Genomic DNA, 12,920 nt, shown 5'->3' on the forward strand with positions numbered 1-12,920 from the left:
TCCTTTCTCACATAGCAAAGATAACGTTCTATTGATACTAGCTACAACCAGAAGTGAACCTGAACCAATCATCAGATACTCATAGTGCACAAACCAACACACATCTTATAACGATTCCATTTTCAGAACACAATCTTTTTACAAGTTTAAGTTATAAAAATCTGATCTTTAGACTTCGGGTATCCATCAAGGGAGAATCAAAACATACATAATCCAAATAAGAACAAGATAAAGTAAGCACCCAACAAGTGGTACACTCTAGGATGCAAAACCATTAACAACACTGTCAGATAACTGTAACTCTTCATGTAAGCTCTTTTATAAAAAAAATTTCATACGCAATGGCGTGCAAGTAGAACCAACAGTATACTTCTACTTTCTCAAACAACACCAAATATTGCATGACTGAAATGATCAAGTCTGCCCAAGGATGTCACTCTACCATGAGAACAATCACAAGATCGGTACACCCGATCCACCACTAGAAATTCACCCGTAAATAATGAAAACATGTATGTGTATAGGTAGCAAATCACACTCTAAACCGTATCCAATACGAAGTAGATGGTCATATAAGAATTTATAATCAGAGTCGAATAAGACTAGATACTTCTTTTCATAGTGTCCATATCAAACATTTGCATTTATTTGACTCTATCTCTTTAATTTTCTAGTTACTCACAATCACCAATTTAGTCTCGATTATAATTTCTCACATACTTGTTTTATCGAACCACAACTGCTCTTTACAATACTTCACTAAGGTCAACACTTTTAATTCTAAAAGAACTTCGTAGTCGCACCGACCATTTATCTTATTCTCAAATCGTCACTAGTATTAAAATCTTCTTAACAAACACATTATTTCCTCCAAAATTTTTGAATTATGACCCCCTTTCTTTCTATTTAAGCATGCGTTGATAGATATGGGTACACACCCAAGGTTGATAACACTAATTTCAAATCTGGTATTATTTCCTCCTCGACATAAAACTATTGAATTACGTTCAATGTAATCTCCACACAATCTTTCACATGCAAAGTTTTAACTATCATTCAAACCATCATATATCTCGTGCCAAAACTTAGAGAAACTCTCAATCAATCCAATAATTCGGTATAATATAAGCTCATAACCTCCATTCACCATCAAATACATATATAACACATCATAACAGTCTATATCGTCCCACGACAAAGTAGTTTCAATCCCTTCAAATCCTCATTAATCATGTAAAATTGTAGGTTTACACCGTTGAACATCAATAAGTTACCTATTATGATTTGAACAATCTAACTTTACATAACCAAGTAGAATCCTTCACACGCAGTTGCTTGTCACCTAATCAAACTCAATCCTTATCAAAGTCGTTGATAACCCCTAGTAAGTCCGTACCGAATCAGTTCACATCTCATAGTAATATCTTAATTAAAAGGTTAAAATCCATATAACCTTAAATTCTGAACCAAGGGTCTATACGAAGGGTCTTACTCTTTTACCTTTCTTAAATTCTTCTCATAATGCAATTATTAAATATTTTAAATCGTTAATATATCAAACTTTTTTTTTGTCTCGCTTACTTGCTTACCTATCTTATCCTTTGACCAACTCATTATATTTTTACATTACCGTCTAACCAAAACATTGCATGAAACCTCCCTCAAGTATAACAATCAAAAGTAATCAAATTTACTACTCAAATTATTTTTAAGTCCTTCCAAATGCTTCATACTCAATGTTATCGATTATTTCTTACTTTACCAATTCATACCTTGACAAAACACACTAGCACAAATCTAAATTCACAATTAAAAGCTTGAATTTATTCCAAACATGTAACACAACCCCTTTATCTATCAACATTAACTCATATCTTGAAGATTTTTATGAATTCATGTATCTTAGCTTACATTGATCGCCTCTCCATCAATCATATCATATCCTTTGCCAAAAACTTCAACTGTACTCATTACCAACTTATAAACATAAAAAAATACATATAATCACACTCGAGTTGAACATCTATATACACTCCTTTCTCAAGTTATCCAATAGTTATTTTTTTTATTCAAATCAATCAGTTGATCTGGTGACACTATATATTATCATAATCAGGGCAAAAAGATGAAATCACATACCTCTGAATTTAATTATCCACTCTTTCTGACATCTTTGACCCTTACAATCTGAGTAATATCCTTGTTCTCACCTCCTTCTAAAGGTTAAACTACATCCCACTAATTCATTCCATTCTGGCTCTAGCTCCTTTCAATTCTATTCGAGTGACATCATAATTCCTCATAAAAATTACCATACAACCATGCTAGTCACAAACAGTAGTAAATCATAACTCAGACATTCGAAAGTCACCCTTATCATACAAAAGTCTTTTAACCAACAAAACTTATCATATAGTTGCAACCTAATCATCATCCATCACAAACTCTGGTTATCACTATGTATAGTCATCCCTTATCACTACCACAAAGTCAACCCTGTCATGACATGACATCTCAAACTCAACTATACCAATCGAATTAAACAAACTTACTTAACTTTATACACATTTTCTTATAAAAATTTTCAATTGTCTTCACCCAAGTATACTCGTTGGGATTTGCTTTATATATAAGATAGTCATTCCAATATTAATCCACTCAATTGGGGCTTATGATAAAATAACCACTGCTCATTTAGAATACTAAGGATACACATCATAACCTACTCACACATTAATATTATGCCAAAGATCCACCACTAAAAGCTTTCTTATAAATAATGCTTAACTCATTCGTTTGTACTAACAAGCTAGTTGGTTTTCAAATATGAATATAACATAAAATCTTATTATATGAGTATATGATAAAATTGATAGTTCCTTAAGTAGTTATTATTCACACTTAACATCGAATTATCAATTTTTATATAACACTAGTACCACATCATGAAATTTCATTAGATCCATCACTAAAACACATCATACCTCCTGAGAAGATTGTACTCAAATCTCACATATTTCTATAAGTTGAGTGGTTGTAGTACATTACCAAATCCATTTGATCTCTAATCCAATCGTTATGCACTATTTCATAGATTAGTTCGATAATAGAAGTAACACGCTCCATAACACTAACCAAGTAAAGATCTATACTAAGTAGTCATACCATCATTTTCTTAAATATACAAAACCTATAAAATCGTAATAGTTCTAACCTCCATTGGTCCATCTATATTCCTATCATCTTCTAAGCAACCCATTCACGTTATGATAACTTTACAAATTGTAGTTTCCAAAGTTACATGTCCTCTATCCAGTCACCCTTTTAATCATTTCACTTTTCGTTAAATCACTGTAGCTATCTTATATATCACACGAGTGCTATTCATTTTACTAAGGTAACTAATCTTACACAACCCTTTCAAATTGTTGAATATTTTAAATCTAACCACACATGTTTTTCATAATACCATAACTTTCACCTTAGTAATAGGTCTAACATTAAAGAAAATACAACACGCCAAAAATTCACTTGAGGAACTATGCACGACTCATCATGTAAATGAGAGAGAACAGAATGAAGCGATAAAAATCAAATTNAATGGAATGCAATGTCAAGTATAATGATGCATGTCTGACCTAGTGATACACACCCGCTGTCTCTCAGTCCGGGACCCATGGGGGACATATCTGTCCATGCATCTGTCGCGGCGCACGACACGACCCTCGATAATAGTAACCATCGCGGCGCGCGATACGTCCCTCGAAATATAGTATCCATCGCGGCGCGCGATACGTCCCCCGAAATGGTACATCCTCTTTAAGTTATCATTCTTTCTCAATGCACATAACACTTTCACAACCATGTCTAAGAATAATGCAAATGACATGTTCACACAAATAATGAGGAGATGACTATTTTCATAACATTGCACAGTTCACAACCACACAAACATGAAATCACATCAACAATGATTCAACAAGCCACCAAACCTTTCTCAACACATCAACATAAACAATTAATCACATTGCCTTTTGTTATCCCTTTTTTTTTTCATCATTAGAATTAATCAATGTGGACAAGTCAACCCATCACCAATTCCGTTACTCCCAAACATATACCACAAGGAAATACACGCATTTCATACACTTAACAAGAGTTTAAAAATCCACTTGCCTCAATTTATCGAACAATCACTTCGGGACTTTAGCCTTCCTCCTTTGTTGCACTTCCAAATAAAATCCAGTCTATTTAAATAATTAAACGCTATAAGGTTTCAAAGTTAACAACACACATATTGCACGTGTCTAGACTAAACCAAAAATAAACTCACACAAATTTATAATTAAGTTCTTAAGTTTCAAGATTAGGATTAAATTTTAATTTCTTTTCAATATCATAAATCTTAGGACATTCACTTAATACCATATACCTAATACTTAATTATATATATTAATATATCAAAACTTAAATAATAATATAAAAATTATTAAAAGGATATCAAATTGATCCCAATTTATATCACCCATATTTGAACACCAAAATAAAGATATTTCATGAAATACTTTTATACGGAAGGCTTCTTGCATGTCTATTTACCTCCCTTCCCAATAATTGTTTCATGATCATCAACAATTGGTCATAATTACTTAATGACTAAGGTGAAGTTTATGCTAAATAACATATGCATACATGTACACAAAATTAAAAATTAGTTTCACATATTAGTGTAAATTATACACGTTTTAATCTAAAAATCCACTTCTAATTACATAAAAACTTAATAGAAAGAATGAAAATAATTACCTTGACGCCTTGAGATGAAAATATTGATTTTTCTCCTCCTTTTCTCTTTTCTTTTCTCCCTTTCTTTTCTTTTCTTCTCTGCGTTTTTTTTTTCTTTTCAAATCGTTCTTTTTTTTTTACTTTCTCATAAGCCGTGCGGCTTTTACCATTTAGGGCACTTTGCCCCTTTTTTTTTTATTTATTTGATTTTCTTTTTTTTTTCTTTTTTCATTATTCTTAGCAACAAAATAATCCTTTATTAAATCTAAAAATTATGTCACTCATTGTTACAAGTCATATAAATTACTTATAAAATCTACTAAAAAGGTTAATATAAAAATAATAGTTGGAATTTCTAAAACGACTAAGAGGATCGTTACATTATCCACCACTAAAAATCATGTTCGTCCTCGAACATAAAATAGGAGAAGGAGGAATTATTGACGTTATCAAAAATCTAATGCATGATCTTCCAGAGTCGTTGTTCATCTCTCCATGCATCTGTCGCGGCGCACGACACGACCCTCGATNTACTAAAAAGGTTAATATAAAAATAATAGTTGGAATTTCTAAAACGACTAAGAGGATCGTTACAAAATATGAATGTGTGAATCCATGTTTAAAGTATCATATAATAATACAATAATGATTGGGTGCACTAGTCTTTTTGAGTAACAGCTCTCAAGTGGTTATCAGTTACATTTTGACATGTCAATTAATTTTGCTTTTGTATAATTAAATCGAATGCGAATATTAAATTCCCAAAAATTATATATTTTGGACCTATAATTTTTAAAATTTTTTAGTTCATATCAAGAACCTAAAAATCAAATCTATTAAATTTATATTTAAGATACATTGTTTTCGTAATTATACATTCATCTAACTGAAATCCTGAATACGCATCTGACGTCAAATGATTTATGTATATGTAATAGTCTAAAATATATATTAGTTTTTAACTAAAAACAGTTTCTTTGCATGCTTACTTTCTTATATTTTTAATTCTATCGGTAAAAAAACTTACCCACCTAAATATCCTTTCTTTATTTTTATTGATTCTTCATGATATGCTTTAAACTAATTCGGAGCATTATTTTAAAACAAACATGTTTGATGGTTTTCCAAATTATTCTTTCCAAAATTAAAAACGATCCAAAGAAAAAATAAAAACAAAAATAATTGGCAAAACGTGAGTGATTTTATAGTTACAAAAAAAGAAACAATGTAACAAACTCACTGCAACTAGCTAGAATCGTGTAGACGATTCAAAAGTAACATAAGTTCACATGACACATTAATGCCTATACGAAATTACTCATACTCGAAACTTAAAAAGATAGAAATTATATTTACAATATGATTATACTCCGTAATTGAACTCAACCTGGATAACATAACGCATTCTTATTTGTTCCACGTTGTAAACTATGAATTCATTATACAATAAACTACCCTGCAAAAATATTTAAGACAATGTTTAGTATATAGGAAGTTCATTTTAACACAAAAAGTAGAAATGTATCATTCATAATTTCACAATCACCAACTTATGATGCATATAACGTTTCGATGAAGTAAAAATGATGACATTAACAGGAGTAGAACGAACCTGCTTTCGTTGATTCTTTGGATTTCCCAAAGGAACAACGACACCATCTTCAAGTATTTGAGATGCTTTAGGATCTGGGGCCGTGGCACCGACTCCTTTGGTGCTGCAATGTCAAGAATCATGATATTCCGATGAATCATTCATTTCCAGCTCAAAACAGGTTGAAGTATTTCTAAAAACTACAGTTCTCTTCTTTCTTTTGTTGTATTTTGAGTTGAGTAATAACATAATAAGTATGAGAATTGAGAAGAATGAAACCTTAGCTTTCCCGAAGGCAACTTATCAGCATCGTAGTTTGCTGACAGCAGCTCATTCATATCACCAAGAGCAACCTGTAAAGGAAGTAGAAATGTCGTTAATCTCTGGACTGCAGGGCTTCCCCTCCTGTCCAAACCTTGAAATGGAGACATGTGAAGTGGCAAACTAGATATAGAGAGATTGTGGCACGCTAAAGGAACAACATAAAAAATGAGAGGGGAACGAGACTTGGGCTGGATTGAAATGCTAACCAACCTCGCACAATAGAAGGACACCATTCTTAGCAGCAGAGGAAGCATAGCAGTAATTTGCACTTTTGGAGAACATATCAGCAAAATAAACACCTTTCCCAAACATGTACCCTGTTGAAGGTGCTTCTGGAGGAGCAATTCGTAAACCTAGTGTATCAACCAGAAATCAATCATTAGGTAATTACAAGATGATGTAAAACATGCTTGAGGAAATTAAAACAAGAGAATAAGCAAACAACCCTGTGAAAGAATGCCAGCCCAGTTTGTGAGGCGAGAACCATGCCATAAAAGCATCCTATTACTCGTATCAGAGAACTGCTTCCAGAGAATTCACACATTTTACATCAGTCTTGGGTAGAAGTAGTTATGTTAATAAAAGAAAAGAAAACTGTTCTAAGGAATTTCATGAAACTTCAGAGTTCACCTTCTGGAATCTTTCAGTTTCACCATCTCTTGATGCCCTAAATACTTGAACAATATCAACAGCATAACCAGAATGTGTTTTTGCATGGGTATTCTTCATGTAACTCTCAATCTGAACAAAAATAACAACACTCGGCTTTAAAAATTTCAGAGATGAATAATTATCTGAGACAAAAATCAATTATTGTAGAAGACATGACGGGCATGGACCAAATGAACATCTAAATTCACAATATTCATACTTGTCATGCTGATTAATACTCTGAATAAGGAAATACAATACTCAGAAGATAAAGGCCATGAAGTAATAGATCCATCAAAAACTTTTTCATACCATGAGAAACTCTTGGGAACCAACTTCAACTGGAACAAGTTTGCAACGAAGTTGTTCATATTGATAATACAAGGGATCCTCCTACAAGAAGATGATGCCAATTCTGAGTCATATCTTAATCATCAAAAACAGTTATTGTGTGCAAAAGCAAATTAAATTGTGTTAAAAGCCAGATCTCTTGGAACATAGCTTCAACCAAAACCATTTTTATTATTTCAAAGATAAATTAAAAATAATTTCACTGATGCACCAAAATGGAGCCAAAAATTGTGGGTTTTATTTTTACTTTTGAGCTTCCAAAAGTTTATCTATACTCTATAGAATGTTCTTTTCGCACCAAAACTAAAGCAAATACTTTCAACAAGACTCGGCAAACCAGTACCTGTATCTCTGTGTTATCCTCCAATAACTTAGTTGCAACTTCAATTTCAGCAAGAGCTTCGACCTGTTCGTTTCCAAGAGTTTAGCACAGCAATAGGATCAGGTAGAAATAGACAAGCAGCATGAAAATAAATGTAAAAAAACATTGAAATAAAATTTCATTGTAAATATCAGTTTTTACTGACAACAGCTAATTCAACTTTCTAACATATGCTTTTTTAGCTCATGCATTATGCATACAGCAGGACAACTTAGAACCAACTCATTTGTGAGGGAACACCAACAAACAGTAAATAAGATATTTATGATTCTAGATGGACATAACAGTTGATGATGAAACATCAAATGATCAGTCAGTCCAATTAACTATCAAAAGCACTACAAAGCAGACAAGTCCACCCCTTTGACTGAAATGCACACACAGAGAATAATGATCAAGAGGAAAGAGAAAAGGAGTAAAATTAGAGAAGAGAAAAAATCAGTCACCATTTCAATTTTGCGTTTTAACTTCTGAGGGGTGTCGATGACAAATTCACCTGACAGTAGGAAAATGAGTATATCAGTGAGTTACACAAAAACTAACAGAACTACTACCATCAACCTAAAGTAACTGAGGGGGAAAAAATGACACATGGAAAAAGAAAGATTGGAGAATCAAGCAAGCAGATGAAGCAGGACAAGTCAAAATGAGACTTTGGGGGAAAAGGAACTAAGACGACTTACGCATCTTCTTGAATCCAAAATCATGAGGAATGACTGTATAGAATTGACTGCAACATGAAAATGGTGAAAATATCAGCAACCATATATTCATGGTTACAAACAGCTCCTGAAGCTTCTAAAATTCCAGAAACAACATGGTAAGGGCTAAGCAAATGTCCATTGATCTTTAACCATTATCAAACAGCTCACAGTAGGAATGAAACAAGCTTACCTACTCAAATCTTCAAGCAGACGTCTGTTGGACTGGCCAATCACATCAGCAATATTTTTCAAGACATCATAGCCCTAAACAGAAACAAACTTTTAGTTGAATAGTAAAGAGTGATTCTCTTTTTTCTCTCATTTATTAATCTATTTACTGATTCGTTTATGTCTTGGTGAGGGTAGGCTGGACTACCAGAGTACAGAGAACATTATAATATATAAAGGTTCTGGCTTCTGACAACATGCATCCATTTCCTGCTAACTATCTTCTCCCAACACCCTTCAATACATTTAATCCTCTGTGCGTATTTTCCCATTTCTTCAGCAAATACCTTGTGAAAGCACTCTGCATCAGATTCCAGTCAGGCAATGTAGTAACAAGACTAGAATTTTCAGCACTCCAGGAGAGCACCAATCAAGACCTCAAGCTTTGATGAGGAAATACTAGTGTGCAGGGAGTAATAAATTTAGGTTTTAAGGGAATTTTTACATGATTAGGTATATGCTTCATTGATTATTTTTCACTCAGGACCACACAGATTTAAATAAATGGAGATAAAACTAAGTAATTCAGAAATGAGACACTAAAGCATAAATCACACATCAGATACTTGCCTTTAAAATAGTAGTCTTGCTCAATTTACCGAGTGGCAACTTGTTAGCATTATATCCTGTTCAAGAATAACAAGAATATTTCGCAGTTATAATAGAAGTGACAAATATCAAGATAAGGACCATTATGGTGTAAGAAAAGTGCTAAACCTATTTCCATCATTTGCTGCCTCATCATATTGATGTCGCAAATAAGAGATATGAACTTTGCAATCGGGGCCTCCAGCTTAGTCTCACGGGGTTGACTTTTATGTACTGGGTTGGACTGTCCTTGGGCCTAATAAACAAGAATGATACTTCAAACCGAACTGCTTATTCATATGATAGAAAATTGCAAGCTATTGCCTTCACAACTGGACTCCGATGCAACAGCAGAAAGTAGAGCAAAAGAATCCAAGTTGATGGAAAAAATAATGAGTGTAATACATCTACACAAATGTGATATAGAGCAATAGGATTGACATCAATGCAGATCTTTTAAGCTCTTTCTCAGATAATGATGATATTCTAAAGCCAGAAATAACAAGTTTACTACATAATTGTCCTCATAGAGAACAAGCAACTTAACACAACTTACTGAGGAGTCTTTCCCAGTTTCAGCATAGTCCATTTCCAACCAAGTATAATGCTTGGGTTGACAAAAAAAATCTTTGCGGTTAGACCAATCGTTCTTAGTCTTATCATAGAATTTACTCTCAAACTCAGATGTGGCATCATCGGCAGACGTGTAGGGACCACTAATCTTTGTTCCACCCTTTGCACCAACTCTACCCCATCTAGTGTAAACAAGGAAATTCCCACCACTATCATTCTCTGCAATTAAATAAATAAATCAGGCCAAACAAATATCGAGAAGGGTAAGACATGATGTAAATATCAGCAAGTTTCAAATATGTAAGAATTCTCAGTTGTTTCTAATACATGATGAACCAAATACAATATTCATAGTTGTTCTTAGGGTGGGCCCACCATCAGAATTAGTCAGATTTCTCAGATGATTTGGCAACCAATTAGCTGGAACAATTTATTATGGTATATATTGCTAGCATAGTATAGAAAACAACTTTAAAAGGAAAGCGAGGCAACCAAGCAGTTTGCTCCCAACAAATTAAGATGTATATGAGGCAACTAATGGGAATCACCTAGAACTTGAATGATATAAAACTTGTTATTGTTGTTCCCGACATTTGTTTGGTTCAATGTGGCATCATAAATATCATTGCCCTGCAGATCAACAAGAATTCATTGGAAGCCGAAGGTACTTATTAGACAGATAAGAGGGGAAAAGGGACAATGCAAACACTTTTTGCAGCCAGAAGCAAAAAGTTTCTAAAAGACTTACTTGTTGCAGGACATGGTACCGTTCTTTGATGTCATCTGACAGGTATTGATCCAAAACAGCTGCACCCTTCTTTGTTGCTGTGACCAATTTCTCTATCTCGCCTTCATCTCCAACTGCCAAATTTTATTAACAGTAAGCAAGACATGATCATTTATCACTAAAAGGGGATGAAAAACACAACCAAATAGATAGTGTAAATAGTCAATTTAGTTTCAGCCTATACTGTAGCACTAAGTCAAAGCAAACCACTTTACTACATTTCTGTGTTAATCAGTATAATATAATGCATTATTACCGCTTTGTAGCATTAACTACTCTAGTATATATCCGTAATTACAATCTACTGTTTTAAGCTTCCCAAAGAGTTCAATTCTACTTAGTATAAAGCTACTCCCTAAGTTTCACAATTTAGTCACTTTTGATTTAACCAATACTTGAGTTGATCATAGATTAATCCACTTTGCAAATAGGAAGTTAGACAATCACAAAGCTATATGAGAAGTGTAATAATCTGCAATTGTCTCATCTCAAATTGGGGTCTATCGGAAACAGTCTCTACCTCACAAGGTAGGAGTAAGGCTTGTGTACACTCCACCTTCCCAGACTCCGCTTGTGGGATCACACTAGGTATGTTGTTGTCATATCAAATTGACAAGTTATTCATATACATAAAAGTTATTGGTCAAAGCCACTTTCTTTTGCAACAAAATAGATAAAATTATAGGACAAAGTAGAAATTAAATGTCAAAGGTTAAATTAAATTATAATACAAGACTATTTTTAGTTTCGACTCCACAATGCACTCAAGCATCATCAATAGCAGTCGGAGAAAACATAATCCTGCAAACAAGTGCTAGTCAACACAAATTATTCCTCCCTTGGTCTGACTAATTGTTAAGAGTGATATTTCACTTAAGATCTCCAAATTTTAGATAGAATTCCTATCAAAGAAACTAAGTTTAGGTTCCCAAAAAAAGGAAGTTATAGTAATGAATAAACTGATGGTTAAGGAAGATGCACATCAAGGTGGAAAATGGAGAGTGTTGTCTTTGTGGCACACATGAGTTTGAGTCAGCTGACCCTTTATTTGCTCAATGAGTATGGACGCAGAAAATAAAGGAAGCAATCATGCAGTGGACTCACATACAGATATAAGCAACTAGAATTGATCAGGTACTACTGGAAATTAACAGAAGGCATTGGAGTAGAGCACAGAAAGAAATAGTGGCTGCTCTATGGGGGACAATGGTATATCACACTTGGAGAGCGAGGAACTGGAAAATATATAGATGAAAAAATGTACAAAATGAGCAAGTTATAAGACAGATTAAACAGGAATTCATAGACAGAATAGATAGATTTCAGGATTCAAAGAAATTGTATAAATGTAGGAATTTCATTGAAGCTTTAACTGGTAACTAGCTGTGGGGAGAAGTGGATAGACTTGGTGCTCTGTGTTGTTAGGTGATTAAAGTTGTTTGTTATCAATTGTAATGTTCATAGTTGTTAGCAAAAAAAAATGACAGTAAAATTGGAGCAATTTGTCCACAGCAACAATACTACTACAGTACCTCCAAGATCATCTTTCGAGTCGTTTTTGTGTGAATCAGCAGCAGCACAAAGCCTCTCAACAAGTTCTTTCTTCGACCCAGTACTTGAAATCCCACGAGAAGTGGCTACGTCCCTTAACTCCTTAACACTCATTTTCTTATACTCCTCCACGGTATTCATTTTCCCTGACCCAATTGAATCAGAATCAACCCTTGATCTTTTCTTATCACCATTCAATTTCTTCTTGTTTTCCTCCTCCTCCTCCTCAATAGCCTCCTCTAACCTCTTTTCCTGCAATTTCCCCAAAATGGGTACTCAATTAAAACACAAGATAATAACAAGCAAGAGATGCAATTAGTGCCAAGTATAGGTGCTAACCAGTATGGGTTTGGTTCCTGTGGTGTCAAGACCGCGACTTATTAGACAGATTGGGGGGGGGGGGGG

The 12,920-nt window shown here is 33.7% G+C and overlaps 1 protein-coding gene across 1 annotated transcript in view; it reads right to left on the reverse strand.

Annotated features, from left to right (window-relative positions):
• Positions 1-5,952: 5,952 nt before the first annotated feature.
• The window catches only part of LOC107027002 (poly [ADP-ribose] polymerase 2-like), a 9,007-nt gene continuing 2,039 nt past the window's right edge, over positions 5,953-12,920 (reverse strand). The window contains exons 4-20 of the mRNA XM_015228156.2: positions 12,497-12,767; positions 10,926-11,038; positions 10,726-10,807; positions 10,161-10,396; positions 9,734-9,860; positions 9,587-9,642; positions 8,979-9,052; positions 8,768-8,814; positions 8,531-8,580; positions 8,046-8,108; positions 7,664-7,744; positions 7,331-7,441; positions 7,146-7,221; positions 6,911-7,053; positions 6,656-6,729; positions 6,398-6,500; positions 5,953-6,241 (exon numbers count right to left, since the gene is read on the reverse strand). Of these exons, the coding sequence (XP_015083642.1) occupies positions 6,149-6,241; positions 6,398-6,500; positions 6,656-6,729; positions 6,911-7,053; positions 7,146-7,221; positions 7,331-7,441; positions 7,664-7,744; positions 8,046-8,108; positions 8,531-8,580; positions 8,768-8,814; positions 8,979-9,052; positions 9,587-9,642; positions 9,734-9,860; positions 10,161-10,396; positions 10,726-10,807; positions 10,926-11,038; positions 12,497-12,767 (1,800 nt within the window). The 3' untranslated portion in view covers positions 5,953-6,148. The remainder of the gene's footprint in view (positions 6,242-6,397; positions 6,501-6,655; positions 6,730-6,910; positions 7,054-7,145; positions 7,222-7,330; positions 7,442-7,663; positions 7,745-8,045; positions 8,109-8,530; positions 8,581-8,767; positions 8,815-8,978; positions 9,053-9,586; positions 9,643-9,733; positions 9,861-10,160; positions 10,397-10,725; positions 10,808-10,925; positions 11,039-12,496; positions 12,768-12,920) is intronic.

This window comes from Solanum pennellii, chromosome 8 (assembly GCF_001406875.1).
Source record: "Solanum pennellii chromosome 8, SPENNV200".
Classification (NCBI taxonomy): Eukaryota; Viridiplantae; Streptophyta; class Magnoliopsida; order Solanales; family Solanaceae; genus Solanum; species Solanum pennellii.